At 47.7% G+C, this 16,471-nt stretch overlaps 1 protein-coding gene across 5 annotated transcripts in view; it reads right to left on the reverse strand.

Moving 5' to 3' along the window:
* The window catches only part of CHRNA2 (cholinergic receptor nicotinic alpha 2 subunit), a 254,947-nt gene that overhangs the window by 70,704 nt on the left and 167,772 nt on the right, over positions 1–16,471 (reverse strand). For 4 of the 5 annotated variants that reach the window (XM_073561929.1, XM_073561931.1, XM_073561930.1 and 1 more), the window contains one exon: positions 12,297–12,341. The exons of the other annotated variant lie outside the window; for it this stretch is intronic. In XM_073561929.1, the coding sequence (XP_073418030.1) occupies positions 12,297–12,341 (45 nt within the window). The remainder of the gene's footprint in view (positions 1–12,296; positions 12,342–16,471) is intronic. 5 annotated transcript variants of the gene reach the window in all.

Genomic DNA, 16,471 nt, shown 5'->3' on the forward strand with positions numbered 1-16,471 from the left:
CGGCAAAGTCACCAGCTCCATCAACATTCAAACCACTACTGATTTTTAACCGTGCCCAACTTAGGTCTCTGGCTCCACTGTCTCTACTATTTCCCCTGACCTCCAACCCCGCCATCTACATCTCTGAAGTGGCGTCAGCACAATCTACACTTGTTCCTGTGTTCCTGTGGCTCAGTCCCATCAGTTTATCCCCTGATGTGTGTCCGGCAAGGTCTCCTGCTCTGTCCACATTCCCATAACCAGTAGTGGGAATGAGGACAGAGCTGGCGAACTTGCCGGACAAACATCAGGGGATCAACTGACGGGACTGAGCACCAGTAACACAGGAACAAGTGTAGATTGTGCTGACGCCACTTCAGAGATGTAGCTGGCGGGGTTGGAGGCCAGGGTAAATAGTAGAGACAGTGGAGCCAGAGGCCTAAGTGGAGCATGGTTAGAATCAGTAGTAGTCCACAACCTCCATAAAAACCGCTGCCCATTGGCCTCTGCATGCGGCATGCGTAATCCTGGGCTCCAACAGCGTCAGTTGGTGTTCAGAAGTGTCGTCTCCACAGAGCCAAACACATTCGTTAGAGTGTTAGTGGGGTTCAGCACTGCCAGCTGTTCCCCTGCTGTGGAGATGGCAAGTCTCCTGCTGCCTTCACCTGCCAAAATCCAGTAGGCCACAGCCTGCTCCTCGCCTAATCCTGGGCTCCAACAGCGTCAGTTGGTGTTCAGAAGTGTCGTCTCCACAGAGCCAAACACCTTCGTTAGAGTGTTAGTGGGGTTCAGCACTGCCAGCTGTTCCCCTGCTGTGGAGATGGCAAGTCTCCTGCTGCCTTCACCTGCCAAAATCCAGTAGGCCCCAGCCTGCTCCTCGCCTAATCCTGGGCTCCAACAGCGTCAGTTGGTGTTCAGAAGTGTCGTCTCCACAGAGCCAAACACCTTCGTTAGAGTGTTAGTGGGGTTCAGCACTGCCAGCTGTTCCCCTGCTGTGGAGATGGCAAGTCTCCTGCTGCCTTCACCTGCCAAAATCCAGTAGGCCACAGCCTGCTCCTCGCCTAATCCTGGGCTCCAACAGCGTCAGTTGGTGTTCAGAAGTGTCGTCTCCACAGAGCCAAACACCTTCGTTAGAGTGTTAGTGGGGTTCAGCACTGCCAGCTGTTCCCCTGCTGTGGAGATGGCAAGTCTCCTGCTGCCTTCACCTGCCAAAATCCAGTAGGCCACAGCCTGCTCCTCGCCTAATCCTGGGCTCCAACAGCGTCAGTTGGTGTTCAGAAGTGTCGTCTCCACAGAGCCAAACACATTCGTTCGAGTGTTAGTGGGGTTCAGCACTGCCAGCTGTTCCCCTGCTGTGGAGATGGCAAGTCTCCTGCTGCCTTCACCTGCCAAAATCCAGTAGGCCCCAGCCTGCTCCTTGCCTAATCCTGGGCTCCAACAGCGTCAGTTGGTGTTCAGAAGTGTCGTCTCCACAGAGCCAAACACATTCGTTAGAGTGTTAGTGGGGTTCAGCACTGCCAGCTGTTCCCCTGCTGTGGAGATGGCAAGTCTCCTGCTGCCTTCACCTGCCAAAATCCAGTAGGCCACAGCCTGCTCCTCGCCTAATCCTGGGCTCCAACAGCGTCAGTTGGTGTTCAGAAGTGTCGTCTCCACAGAGCCAAACACATTCGTTCGAGTGTTAGTGGGGTTCAGCACTGCCAGCTGTTCCCCTGCTGTGGAGATGGCAAGTCTCCTGCTGCCTTCACCTGCCAAAATCCAGTAGGCCCCAGCCTGCTCCTCGCCTAATCCTGGGCTCCAACAGCGTCAGTTGGTGTTCAGAAGTGTCGTCTCCACAGAGCCAAACACCTTCGTTAGAGTGTTAGTGGGGTTCAGCACTGCCAGCTGTTCCCCTGCTGTGGAGATGGCAAGTCTCCTGCTGCCTTCACCTGCCAAAATCCAGTAGGCCACAGCCTGCTCCTCGCCTAATCCTGGGCTCCAACAGCGTCAGTTGGTGTTCAGAAGTGTCGTCTCCACAGAGCCAAACACATTCGTTCAAGTGTTAGTGGGGTTCATCATTGCCAGCTGATCCCCTGCTGTGGAGATGGCAGTCTCTCCTGCTGTCTCCGCATTACAAAGACAGTAGGCCTCTGCCTACACCCTCCTATTTCCTGGGCTTCAACACAGCCAGTTGTAGTTCGGAAGTGCCGTCCACACGGAAAGAGATACTTGCTCCCGTGTCTCAGTGGGGTTCAGTAATGTCAGCTGATCCCCTGCTGTGTGGATGGCAGTCTCTTCTGCTGTCACCTCATTCAAAATACAGTAGGCCTCTGCCTATACCCTCCTATTTCCTGGGCTTCAACACAGCCAGTTGTAGTTCGGAAGTGCCGTCCACACGGAAAGAGATACTTGCTCCCGTGTCTCAGTGGGGTTCAGTAACGTCAGCTGATCCCCTGCTGTGTGGATGGCAGTCTCTCCTGCTGTAAACTCATTCAAAATACAGTAGGCCTCTGCCTACACCCTCCTATTTCCTGGGCTTCAACACAGCCAGTTGTAGTTCGGAAGTGCCGTCCACACGGAAAGAGATACTTGCTCCCGTGTCTCAGTGGGGTTCAGTAACGTCAGCTGATCCCCTGCTGTGTGGATGGCAGTCTCTCCTGCTGTAAACTCATTCAAAATACAGTAGGCCTCTGCCTACACCCTCCTATTTCCTGGGCTTCAACACAGCCAGTTGTAGTTCGGAAGTGCCGTCCACACGGAAAGAGATACTTGCTCCCGTGTCTCAGTGGGGTTCAGTAACGTCAGCTGATCCCCTGCTGTGTGGATGGCAGTCTCTCCTGCTGTAACCTCATTCAAAATACAGTAGGCCTCTGCCTACACCCTCCTATTTCCTGGGCTTCAACACAGCCAGTTGTAGTTCGGAAGTGCCGTCCACACGGAAAGAGATACTTGCTCCCGTGTCTCAGTGGGGTTCAGTAATGTCAGCTGATCCCCTGCTGTGTGGATGGCAGTCTCTTCTGCTGTCACCTCATTCAAAATACAGTAGGCCTCTGCCTACACCCTCCTATTTCCTGGGCTTCAACACAGCCAGTTGTAGTTCGGAAGTGCCGTCCACACGGAAAGAGATACTTGCTCCCGTGTCTCAGTGGGGTTCAGTAATGTCAGCTGATCCCCTGCTGTGTGGATGGCAGTCTCTCCTGCTGTCACCTCATTCAAAATACAGTAGGCCTCTGCCTACACCCTCCTATTTCCTGGGCTTCAACACAGCCAGTTGTAGTTCGGAAGTGCCGTCCACACGGAAAGAGATACTTGCTCCCGTGTCTCAGTGGGGTTCAGTAACGTCAGCTGATCCCCTGCTGTGTGGATGGCAGTCTCTCCTGCTGTAACCTCATTCGAAATACAGTAGGCCTCTGCCTACACCCTCCTATTTCCTGGGCTTCAACACAGCCAGTTGTAGTTCGGAAGTGCCGTCCACACGGAAAGAGATACTTGCTCCCGTGTCTCAGTGGGGTTCAGTAATGTCAGCTGATCCCCTGCTGTGTGGATGGCAGTCTCTCCTGCTGTCACCTCATTCAAAATACAGTAGGCCTCTGCCTACACCCTCCTATTTCCTGGGCTTCAACACAGCCAGTTGTAGTTCGGAAGTGCCGTCCACACGGAAAGAGATACTTGCTCCCGTGTCTCAGTGGGGTTCAGTAACGTCAGCTGATCCCCTGCTGTGTGGATGGCAGTCTCTCCTGCTGTAACCTCATTCAAAATACAGTAGGCCTCTGCCTACACCCTCCTATTTCCTGGGCTTCAACACAGCCAGTTGTAGTTCGTAAGTGCCGTCCACACGGAAAGAGATACTTGCTCCCGTGTCTCAGTGGGGTTCAGTAATGTCAGCTGATCCCCTGCTGTGTGGATGGCAGTCTCTCCTGCTGTCACCTCATTCACAATACAGTAGGCCTCTGCCTACACCCTCCTATTTCCTGGGCTTCAACACAGCCAGTTGTAGTTCGGAAGTGCCGTCCACACGGAAAGAGATACTTGCTCCCGTGTCTCAGTGGGGTTCAGTAATGTCAGCTGATCCCCTGCTGTGTGGATGGCAGTCTCTCCTGCTGTCACCTCATTCAAAATACAGTAGGCCTCTGCCTACACCCTCCTATTTCCTGGGCTTCAACACAGCCAGTTGTAGTTCGGAAGTGCCGTCCACACGGAAAGAGATACTTGCTCCCGTGTCTCAGTGGGGTTCAGTAACGTCAGCTGATCCCCTGCTGTGTGGATGGCAGTCTCTCCTGCTGTAAACTCATTCAAAATACAGTAGGCCTCTGCCTACACCCTCCTATTTCCTGGGCTTCAACACAGCCAGTTGTAGTTCGGAAGTGCCGTCCACACGGAAAGAGATACTTGCTCCCGTGTCTCAGTGGGGTTCAGTAACGTCAGCTGATCCCCTGCTGTGTGGATGGCAGTCTCTCCTGCTGTAAACTCATTCAAAATACAGTAGGCCTCTGCCTACACCCTCCTATTTCCTGGGCTTCAACACAGCCAGTTGTAGTTCGGAAGTGCCGTCCACACGGAAAGAGATACTTGCTCCCGTGTCTCAGTGGGGTTCAGTAACATCAGCTGATCCCCTGCTGTGTGGATGGCAGTCTCTCCTGCTGTAAACTCATTCAAAATACAGTAGGCCTCTGCCTACACCCTCCTATTTCCTGGGCTTCAACACAGCCAGTTGTAGTTCGGAAGTGCCGTCCACACGGAAAGAGATACTTGCTCCCGTGTCTCAGTGGGGTTCAGTAACGTCAGCTGATCCCCTGCTGTGTGGATGGCAGTCTCTCCTGCTGTAAACTCATTCAAAATACAGTAGGCCTCTGCCTACACCCTCCTATTTCCTGGGCTTCAACACAGCCAGTTGTAGTTCGGAAGTGCCGTCCACACGGAAAGAGATACTTGCTCCCGTGTCTCAGTGGGGTTCAGTAACGTCAGCTGATCCCCTGCTGTGTGGATGGCAGTCTCTCCTGCTGTAACCTCATTCAAAATACAGTAGGCCTCTGCCTACACCCTCCTATTTCCTGGGCTTCAACACAGCCAGTTGTAGTTCGGAAGTGCCGTCCACACGGAAAGAGATACTTGCTCCCGTGTCTCAGTGGGGTTCAGTAACGTCAGCTGATCCCCTGCTGTGTGGATGGCAGTCTCTCCTGCTGTAAACTCATTCAAAATACAGTAGGCCTCTGCCTACACCCTCCTATTTCCTGGGCTTCAACACAGCCAGTTGTAGTTCGGAAGTGCCGTCCACACGGAAAGAGATACTTGCTCCCGTGTCTCAGTGGGGTTCAGTAACGTCAGCTGATCCCCTGCTGTGTGGATGGCAGTCTCTCCTGCTGTCACCTCATTCAAAATACAGTAGGCCTCTGCCTACACCCTCCTATTTCCTGGGCTTCAACACAGCCAGTTGTAGTTCGGAAGTGCCGTCCACACGGAAAGAGATACTTGCTCCCGTGTCTCAGTGGGGTTCAGTAACGTCAGCTGATCCCCTGCTGTGTGGATGGCAGTCTCTCCTGCTGTAACCTCATTCAAAATACAGTAGGCCTCTGCCTACACCCTCCTATTTCCTGGGCTTCAACACAGCCAGTTGTAGTTCGTAAGTGCCGTCCACACGGAAAGAGATACTTGCTCCCGTGTCTCAGTGGGGTTCAGTAATGTCAGCTGATCCCCTGCTGTGTGGATGGCAGTCTCTCCTGCTGTCACCTCATTCAAAATACAGTAGGCCTCTGCCTACACCCTCCTATTTCCTGGGCTTCAACACAGCCAGTTGTAGTTCGGAAGTGCCGTCCACACGGAAAGAGATACTTGCTCCCGTGTCTCAGTGGGGTTCAGTAATGTCAGCTGATCCCCTGCTGTGTGGATGGCAGTCTCTCCTGCTGTCACCTCATTCAAAATACAGTAGGCCTCTGCCTACACCCTCCTATTTCCTGGGCTTCAACACAGCCAGTTGTAGTTCGGAAGTGCCGTCCACACGGAAAGAGATACTTGCTCCCGTGTCTCAGTGGGGTTCAGTAATGTCAGCTGATCCCCTGCTGTGTGGATGGCAGTCTCTCCTGCTGTCACCTCATTCAAAATACAGTAGGCCTCTGCCTACACCCTCCTATTTCCTGGGCTTCAACACAGCCAGTTGTAGTTCGGAAGTGCCGTCCACACGGAAAGAGATACTTGCTCCCGTGTCTCAGTGGGGTTCAGTAATGTCAGCTGATCCCCTGCTGTGTGGATGGCAGTCTCTCCTGCTGTCACCTCATTCAAAATACAGTAGGCCTCTGCCTACACCCTCCTATTTCCTGGGCTTCAACACAGCCAGTTGTAGTTCGGAAGTGTCGTCCACACGGAAAGAGATACTTGCTCCCGTGTCTCAGTGGGGTTCAGTAACGTCAGCTGATCCCCTGCTGTGTGGATGGCAGTCTCTCCTGCTGTAAACTCATTCAAAATACAGTAGGCCTCTGCCTACACCCTCCTATTTCCTGGGCTTCAACACAGCCAGTTGTAGTTCGGAAGTGCCGTCCACACGGAAAGAGATACTTGCTCCCGTGTCTCAGTGGGGTTCAGTAACGTCAGCTGATCCCCTGCTGTGTGGATGGCAGTCTCTCCTGCTGTAAACTCATTCAAAATACAGTAGGCCTCTGCCTACACCCTCCTATTTCCTGGGCTTCAACACAGCCAGTTGTAGTTCGGAAGTGCCGTCCACACGGAAAGAGATACTTGCTCCCGTGTCTCAGTGGGGTTCAGTAACGTCAGCTGATCCCCTGCTGTGTGGATGGCAGTCTCTCCTGCTGTAAACTCATTCAAAATACAGTAGGCCTCTGCCTACACCCTCCTATTTCCTGGGCTTCAACACAGCCAGTTGTAGTTCGGAAGTGCCGTCCACACGGAAAGAGATACTTGCTCCCGTGTCTCAGTGGGGTTCAGTAACGTCAGCTGATCCCCTGCTGTGTGGATGGCAGTCTCTCCTGCTGTAAACTCATTCAAAATACAGTAGGCCTCTGCCTACACCCTCCTATTTCCTGGGCTTCAACACAGCCAGTTGTAGTTCGGAAGTGCCGTCCACACGGAAAGAGATACTTGCTCCCGTGTCTCAGTGGGGTTCAGTAACGTCAGCTGATCCCCTGCTGTGTGGATGGCAGTCTCTCCTGCTGTCACCTCATTCAAAATACAGTAGGCCTCTGCCTACACCCTCCTATTTCCTGGGCTTCAACACAGCCAGTTGTAGTTCGGAAGTGCCGTCCACACGGAAAGAGATACTTGCTCCCGTGTCTCAGTGGGGTTCAGTAATGTCAGCTGATCCCCTGCTGTGTGGATGGCAGTCTCTCCTGCTGTCACCTCATTCAAAATACAGTAGGCCTCTGCCTACACCCTCCTATTTCCTGGGCTTCAACACAGCCAGTTGTAGTTCGGAAGTGCCGTCCACACGGAAAGAGATACTTGCTCCCGTGTCTCAGTGGGGTTCAGTAACGTCAGCTGATCCCCTGCTGTGTGGATGGCAGTCTCTCCTGCTGTAACCTCATTCGAAATACAGTAGGCCTCTGCCTACACCCTCCTATTTCCTGGGCTTCAACACAGCCAGTTGTAGTTCGGAAGTGCCGTCCACACGGAAAGAGATACTTGCTCCCGTGTCTCAGTGGGGTTCAGTAATGTCAGCTGATCCCCTGCTGTGTGGATGGCAGTCTCTCCTGCTGTCACCTCATTCAAAATACAGTAGGCCTCTGCCTACACCCTCCTATTTCCTGGGCTTCAACACAGCCAGTTGTAGTTCGGAAGTGCCGTCCACACGGAAAGAGATACTTGCTCCCGTGTCTCAGTGGGGTTCAGTAACGTCAGCTGATCCCCTGCTGTGTGGATGGCAGTCTCTCCTGCTGTAACCTCATTCAAAATACAGTAGGCCTCTGCCTACACCCTCCTATTTCCTGGGCTTCAACACAGCCAGTTGTAGTTCGTAAGTGCCGTCCACACGGAAAGAGATACTTGCTCCCGTGTCTCAGTGGGGTTCAGTAATGTCAGCTGATCCCCTGCTGTGTGGATGGCAGTCTCTCCTGCTGTCACCTCATTCAAAATACAGTAGGCCTCTGCCTACACCCTCCTATTTCCTGGGCTTCAACACAGCCAGTTGTAGTTCGGAAGTGCCGTCCACACGGAAAGAGATACTTGCTCCCGTGTCTCAGTGGGGTTCAGTAATGTCAGCTGATCCCCTGCTGTGTGGATGGCAGTCTCTCCTGCTGTCACCTCATTCAAAATACAGTAGGCCTCTGCCTACACCCTCCTATTTCCTGGGCTTCAACACAGCCAGTTGTAGTTCGGAAGTGCCGTCCACACGGAAAGAGATACTTGCTCCCGTGTCTCAGTGGGGTTCAGTAATGTCAGCTGATCCCCTGCTGTGTGGATGGCAGTCTCTCCTGCTGTCACCTCATTCAAAATACAGTAGGCCTCTGCCTACACCCTCCTATTTCCTGGGCTTCAACACAGCCAGTTGTAGTTCGGAAGTGCCGTCCACACGGAAAGAGATACTTGCTCCCGTGTCTCAGTGGGGTTCAGTAATGTCAGCTGATCCCCTGCTGTGTGGATGGCAAAGTCTCCTGCTGCCTACACAGTCGTACCACTACTGATTTTTAACCGTGCTCCAATTAGGCCTGTGGCTCCACTGTCTCTCGTATTTCCCCTGTCCTCCAACCCTGCCAGTTACAGCTCCGAAGTGGCGTCTGCACAATCCACACTTGTTCCTGTGTTACAGGTGTTCAGTCCGGTCAGTTAATCCCCTGATGTGTGTCCGGCAATGTCGCCTGCTCTGTCCACATTCCCATTATGGGAATCAGGGGATTAACTGACCGGACTGAACACCTGTAACACAGGAACAAGTGTGGATTGTGCAGACGCCACTTCGGAGCTGTAACTGGCGGGGTTGGAGGACAGGGGAAATACGAAAATCAGTGAAGCCACAGGCCTAAGTGGAGCTTGGTTCAAATTAGTAGTCTACAACCGATCTTAAAATTTCTTCAATGCAGCCTCAGCCTGCTCCGTGCTTGTCCCTGGGCTTCAACACAGCCAGTTGTTGCTCGGAAGTGCCGTCTTCACAGAGTAAAACACTAGCTCCTGTGTTTGTGGGGTTCAGTAACGTCAGCTGTTCCCCTGCTGTTTTGATGGCAATCTGTCCTGCTGCCTCCCAATTGACAGCACATCAGGCCTCAGCCTGCTAAGTGCTTGTCCTGGGCTCCAACATCGCCAGTTGCTGCTCATAACTGACTTTGGCACGGGTACTCCCTCCTGCCCAGCTTGGTTCCAGCCCTGCCTGCTGTTTCCGGGAAGTGTCAATGTCAGTTTGCCACCCCAAGTTGCCATGTCGTGTTGCGGTTGGGTTAGCCGAGGCTAGGGTGCCAGCAGTTTAGGTGCTTCCTATGTGGACTGCGGGTTCTGGTAAGAAAGGCTTGTTCCATAGTGCCAGTAGGACAAGCACCCCCTGTAGGACTGTGTGATTCGGTAACTGCGGCCAGCTTGCGGCATGCCAACTTTGCTTTTCAGGGGTAACTTCTGATACCCCTCCGGGTTCCAGCACCGTCAGCTGGTTCTCGTCAGAGCCTTTGGCCTAGGTGCCTCCATCTCGGTATCCGAGTTCCGGCAACGTCTGCTGGTCCTTGGTAGTGCTTTGTAGCACAGGTACCTCCTGCTTAGTAACCGGGTTCCAGCACCGTCAGCTGGTCCTCGGTTGTGCCATTGGCTCTTATTCCTTCTGCTGCCCCTCCGGGTGCCAGCACTGTCAGCTGGTCCTCGCTATTTCCATTTGCTCTTGCAGCTTATGCTACCCCTCCGGGTTCCAGCACCGTCAGCTGGTTCTCGTCAGAGCCTTTGGCCTAGGTGCCTCCATCTCGGTATCCGAGTTCCGGCAACGTCTGCTGGTCCTTGGTAGTGCTTTGTAGCACAGGTACCTCCTGCTTAGTAACCGGGTTCCAGCACCGTCAGCTGGTCCTCGGTAGTTCCATTGGCTCTTGTTCCTTCTGCTGCCCCTCCGGGTGCCAGTACCGTCAGCTGGTTCAAGAGGACAAAGAACAGGAAGACAACCACCAAGATGCAGAACAACAAGAGAGAGAAGACAAAGAAGCATAAAAAAAACAAAGCAGAAGAACATTAAGCATAAGACTAATACTCTGAGCAAATGATATTATCTTATTTATAAGCAGAAGAAGACTAAGCAGTGTATGGGGGTGAGTCCGTTCCTCCTCGTGGTGCCCCTGGAAAAGGCCTGCTGCTGCAGGCCAAACTGAACGCGGACAAATCCTGTTGTAAATCTTTTGTGACAGGCAGAACGGAAGGTGTAAACTTCTAACTTTTCTAGATAACAACTACAGGAATGCCTGACACAAACAAGAATATGATGAAGAAGAATAGGAAGAAGATGAAGAAGCTGAATATGTAGAATAATAATTGTTGAATAAGAAGAATATGAAGAATATAAGAAAAGGAAGAAGAAGAAGAAGAAGAAGAAGAAGAAGAAGAAGAAGAAGAAGAAGAAGAAGAAGAAGAAGAAGAAGAAGAAGAAGAGGAAGAAGAAGAATGTAAAAAAAGGAATAAGAAGAAGAATGTAAAAAAAGGAAGAAGAAGAAGAAGAATGTAAAAAAAGGAAGTAGAAGAATGTAAAAAAAGGAAAAAGAAGAAGAAGAATGTAAAAAAAGGAATAAGAAGAAGAAGAAGAAGGTAAAAAAAGGAAGAAGAATAGGAAAGAAGAAGAAAGAAGAAAGAAGAAGAAGACATACATGTCTGGCAAAATATAAATGAGGCTAACATAGTCAATATCTTTGTAACTCCTAACATCTTTAAAAAAAAAGTTTAATTCCTGCTATTCCATTTGATTGGGCTAAACCTCTATGGCTTTAATGTCTCCTCCACCTCCCACAATACATTCTACATTATTCTTAGTTGTTTTTCTTCATGTAGAATTAACCTACAAGGAAAGAAAGGGTTTTTTTTAATTCCGATATTTTGGCCCCATTGACTTGCATTGGTTCCCGGTATCGGAATCGGCGATACCGATACTTTTTTTTAAGATCGGCCGATCCATTCCGATCCGATATTTTCAAGTATCGGCTGGTATCGCTCAACTCTAGTGAGGACAATTATTAAGTCTATGGTTAGGGCTAAGACTAGGATGAAGTTTATTACTATTGTTAGGGTTCAAGGTAAGGATGAGCACTAAGGTTTCATCTTTGCTTAGGACTAGGGTTAGGGATAGGACTAGGGTTAGGTCTATTACTATGTTCATGTCTCTAGTTAAGGTCAGGACTAGGCTTAGGTCTATGATTAGGGCTAGGACTGAGGTTAGATCTATTACTATGGTTAGGGCTCGTGTTAAGGTGAGGATTAGGGTTAGAACTTGGTCTAGGGTTAGAACTAGAAATGAATTTAGGGTTAGGGCTAGGATTGGGTTTAGTGTGAGCACTGGGATTAGGGTTATATATATGGTTAGAGATAGTCCTAGTTTTAGGAATAGGATTAGGTCTAGGGCTAGTGTAATAAAATAGTTATGTTAAATGGAAAATACAAAAATAGAATTGAACAATAAATCTCTTTATAATCAGAAGCACATGCTAGAACATACATGTAACAATATTTTTTATAGGGGATAATAGCTGGTAAAAAAAAAAATAAAACACCATTACCCTCATTGAAAATACAAAATAGAGTCAAGACACTGTGAGGGGTTGACACGCTTAGCTGCTTCTTCAGGTAGAAGACACAGGAACACTTGGATAGTTTAAACACCTGCTGGTTTATTAAAGTCAGCATAGACCAAGGCAGGGTCCACGAAAACAACAGCGGAGCCTTCCTGGCTTAATGGAAAACAAAGCAAAGTGCAACAGAGTCCTCGCTCTGCAGGTTCCACCTGCAGGCACCCAGCAATGTCTTCAGCTCCTCCTGGAGCCACGTGGGAGTGTTTCCTCTCCCAACACACACACACACAGAATGTCTTTGATATCCAGGTATTTAACCAGGACCATGTGATGATCACATGAGAGCGACATCACCGCAGGTCCTGCTAGTATACTTGCCGTGTCGGCTCTGCAAGAGGGGATACGGTGAGGACCCTCCCTCTCACGCTATGGGTGCTCACATAAAACCAGCCCATTGTAACTTTAAGATGAACCCTCTCAGCACTTAGCGTGCTGGAGGCAAAAATAATCTGGTTCTACATCACTGACGGTGTCACAACACATAATATAAATCAGAAGAAAACCTATGTGATCAACAGCTTGCTGATGGTTTCCAACTACCAACTTACTCTCTTCTTTACACATAAGCTCAAAATGAACTGGAAAAACCATGAGACTTACCTGCTTCAGCCACACGTTAGTCGTCATCATTTGGTTTTTCTCATCCTGCCGAAAAAGAGAAATAAAGTCAGGATCGGAAATGGAAAACCAGACCCAACGGGGCAGGGTGGATTTGATTTAAATCTAAATGATTTAAATCACGATTTAAATCACTAGTCAGTAAGGCTTGATTTAAATCAGTGATTTAAATCAAAGTTTCTACCTAAACTAGTTCTTGCTACTTTAACATGCAAGTAGATGAAGATTTTTAGAATCACTTTTTATATTACTTTTTTCTCCCCAGTTTAATGGGTTAATCATTCATATTTGGACACCACTGTTCTGTTGTACTTAGGAAGGAGAAAAATAATCCTGACCTTAATAACAATTTAAATAGATTTATTCAACTGAAACAATAACAACATTACAGCATAAGTTATTTGCTTAAACAAACATCCATGTTTGTTAACTAATTTGGCTAAACAAAATATATATATATTTTAAGAAACTTAGACTGTCAGCCCAGCCGACACATGAAAAACTTAAATACTACTGTCCCTGCTGTTCTCTGTAGCTCACTTGTCGTCATCTTCATCATCATCATCTTCTTCTTTGTTCCTATTCATAATCTGGAAAAGAAAAACAAGCTTTCCTGCTTTATTGGGTCCCAACCGATTTCTCAATTTAGAATGAATGAGTCCAAAGGAAGAGAATATTCTTTCAACGCCTGCAGAAGAAGCTACTGCTGTTAAAAGTGAAATCATTACTTGAACAGTCTCTAAATCCAAGCGCTTAAGTGACTTTCACCAGTTTACTGGTGTGACCTTCCTTAAAATATCTTCAGCAAACATATATTTCTTGAATGGTTCCCCGTTAGCTCTGAAGTTTATTATAGTTGGCATTAAAGATGGATGATTGCTGGATACCCATGTCATAGCTAACTCCTCTTCCTCAGCACTTAGGTTTTGACCCTTATATTGGATATTGACAATATTTGCCAAAAAATGAGCTGGAGTCAATGCTTGTCCCATTCGTTTGTTTACTGCTTGTAATTTAATTCTGTCCATGAGTAGTTCTGTTTTTAAGTGTTCACTCAGTTCCTTCCAAATTTCAACAGCATCCGCAATAAAACAGCTATTTTTCTGTATTTTGTTTAAAGCTTGAGAGATGGGTTTCAGGAAACTCAGCATATGTTCAACATTTCTCTTAAGCCCAATGTTGAGGATTTTGGCCGTGACAGTGCCATCTATTTTATCTCGATTTTCTTCACAAAGTGTCATCAGAATAGGCCAGTTTTTGATATACTGCTCAAAACAGTCCACCACAGAGTTCCATCTAACATCTTGTGGGAGCGTTAGCTTGGTTCCACCCATCCTTTTCAGAGCTGCTGCAGCAAAATGATTATTACGGAAGTATTTAGCAATTTCAACAACATTAGCCTTTATTTCTGGAACACTTAAGTCTTTGGCTAAGAGGTGCAGCAAATGAGCACTGCAACCATATGTTATTAGCAGCTTTGTATTCCCTCCCTGCTCTTCTAAATCTCTTCTCATCTTGGATACATTTGCAGCATTGTCAGTGACCAAACTGCGTACTAGACATTTGAATTTTTGTTCACATGTCGTTATAGCTTTTACTGCCACTTCTTGTAAGTATTCTGCTGTGTGTGCATTTCCTGACGTATCAGTTGTTTGTGCAAGGAAGACTTTACCTTCTTCTGTTGTTATACAAGCACATACAATAGGATCATTGTGGACATTACTCCACCCATCAATACTTAGGTTAACAATTTTACCCTCCAGAGCTGTTGCACATTGCTCCATTTCTCTGTCATACACTTGATCCAGCAGTTTCCCTGCAACATCAGCTCTGCTGGGTGGACTGTATCCTGGTCTCAGTGACTGAACCATATTAATGAAATGTGGGTTCTCAGTCAGACGGAAAGAAGAGTTCGTTGCATAAATAAACTGGGCAATTTTTTCATCAATCAACTATTTTTCTAATCTGCTAGTTCTTATCACAAACCTATCTATGGTGGTTCCAGGAGGTAAAGGTTTTTTCTTCCTTTTGGGTGATGGTGATATGTGGCTGTGGGTGTCTGATGATGCTGCTGCTGCTAATGAAGCACTATCCTGGATGGATAACTCTGAAACTGTAGAACAGGATGATGGTGATCTTGGAGGTGGATAGTTTCCAGAATCCATGAATTCCCCTAAAAAAAAAAAGTCAATGCTGTTATTTTATTGTTTATACAATTTCAGCTTAATGTACACAACACATCACTGCCCCTGCCCCAAAAGGAATATTTGTTTTTCTTCATAACTGTACCAAATGACAGTAACATGCAGTAATAATAAGAAATATAATTTTTCTCACACATGACAGTTCAGTCTTTAGAAATAGGATTCAATAAAAATGTTTACCAACCTGAAGATCCTGCCTGTTCAGAAGTGTTTCTTTGGTCATCTTCATCACCGCACTTCTCATGATGTTGCCTCATTCGCGCCACCAGGCCTTGCATCTCTTTGTTGCATCGTTTGCATTTTGCACGCATGCCTGCCTTACCGATAGGCGAAGGAGCTTCATTAAAATATTCCCAAACTGGGTCTCTTTTACGGCCTGCTGCCATTATAAGGAAAGAATGTAATAAACCTCAGATCGTACACACAAACAGATCCAGACTTGTCTGTCTGTGGCTATGCTGCAGTATTGTGCTCAAAGTTTCACTTTCATTTTCTTGTCTGCTTGCCCTTTCTCCTCCTCACACTTAGATTCACATTCTTCTTGTGTTGTGCAGATCTATTCCACTCCAAACAATCAGAAACATATTGTCTAACTTCTTGGACTTGGCACTGAAGGGGTTGATTCTGTATTCATAGGTTTGTAGAACAATAGGATTAAGGTCTTTTTCTCAACTTTGTTCATGTTGTAACATTTTTGCCGTGAAAAAGAGGCTGGGACCTCTGCGGAGTCAAATTCAGTTTTGAGAACTGCGTAAGTAAAGCGAGCGTCTGTGATAATATAGGAGAGAAACTGCCCACTAATCCTACAGAAACCTCTGGAAGAGCATGGCATTGTGAATGTTACACATATACAGCCTTTATTCTACTGAGTTAAACAACTCCGCTTTATCTCATGATGGAAGAACCTTTGGATGGTAAAATATTTTCCTCAAAAAGCAGTTTATTGAAAAAAATCCGATTTAAATAAAAAAAATCCGACTTTTTTGATTTTTTAAAAAAAAACATTGATTTTTATCCACCCTGCAACGGGGTGAGGGAGTCCCTGTGTGACCCGTCTAGGTTATACCACGTGCCATGGGATGTCCGGGGCTTCATCGTATGAGAAGATGATGTTCTCTAGATGTAACGAGATCAAAACTTTTCCAGTCATCGGAGGAGAAAAATATAAGAGCGACACATAAGTGGCTTCCGCTGGGCACAAGCTCGAAATGACTCGTCTGCAAAATAGAGGATTCCCGCTAAAGATCTCATTACCCGGTGGGTCCGTCTGGTGCCATCAACAGAAAACAGAATCCAAAGAAACATGAATATTTATGGACTTAAAATGAAAGAAAAATACCGTTCTGCTCAATATCTCCCAGTGATGATTTGCAATTCTGCTCCCGCCATCAGATTAATATCAGGTTATCGGTTCATTAATGTATATGGCGGCATTACGGGAGGATCGAGACTCGCTCTGGGGGTTTGGGAAATAAGTGGCCTAGTAAAGCAGAGCCGATCGGATCCTGTGTGTCTGGTGAGAATGAATATGCCAGTAATATGGCAGCTGGAAATAATACGAAGAGTAGAGAAACAGCAGGGACTATAGGGAGGAAATGCAGGATTACCGGATGGAGCGGTATAGACCAGCCCTATATCTGCCGTACGTGTCTGCGGAAGGTATAATATCTTTTATCTGATGTGCTAGCTATGGTATCGAACAAGACCAGGAATAGGTTTCTAACCCAAAGGTTCCATTATACAGGAGCTTCTCACAAAATTAGAATATCATCAAAAAGTTAATTGAATTCAGTTCTTTAATACAAAGAGTGACTCTCCTCTATTCTATACAGTCATTACACACAGAGTGATCTATTTCACGTGTTTATTTCTGTTAGTGTTGATGATCATGGCTTACAGCCAATGAAGGATACGATGAGGCCATCATATACTGTGGGAGCTGATTTGGGGGCA

Source organism: Dendrobates tinctorius, unplaced genomic scaffold, assembly GCF_039654945.1.
Source record: "Dendrobates tinctorius isolate UK_male_01 unplaced genomic scaffold, ASM3965494v1 ptg000332l, whole genome shotgun sequence".
NCBI lineage: Eukaryota > Metazoa > Chordata > Amphibia > Anura > Dendrobatidae > Dendrobates > Dendrobates tinctorius.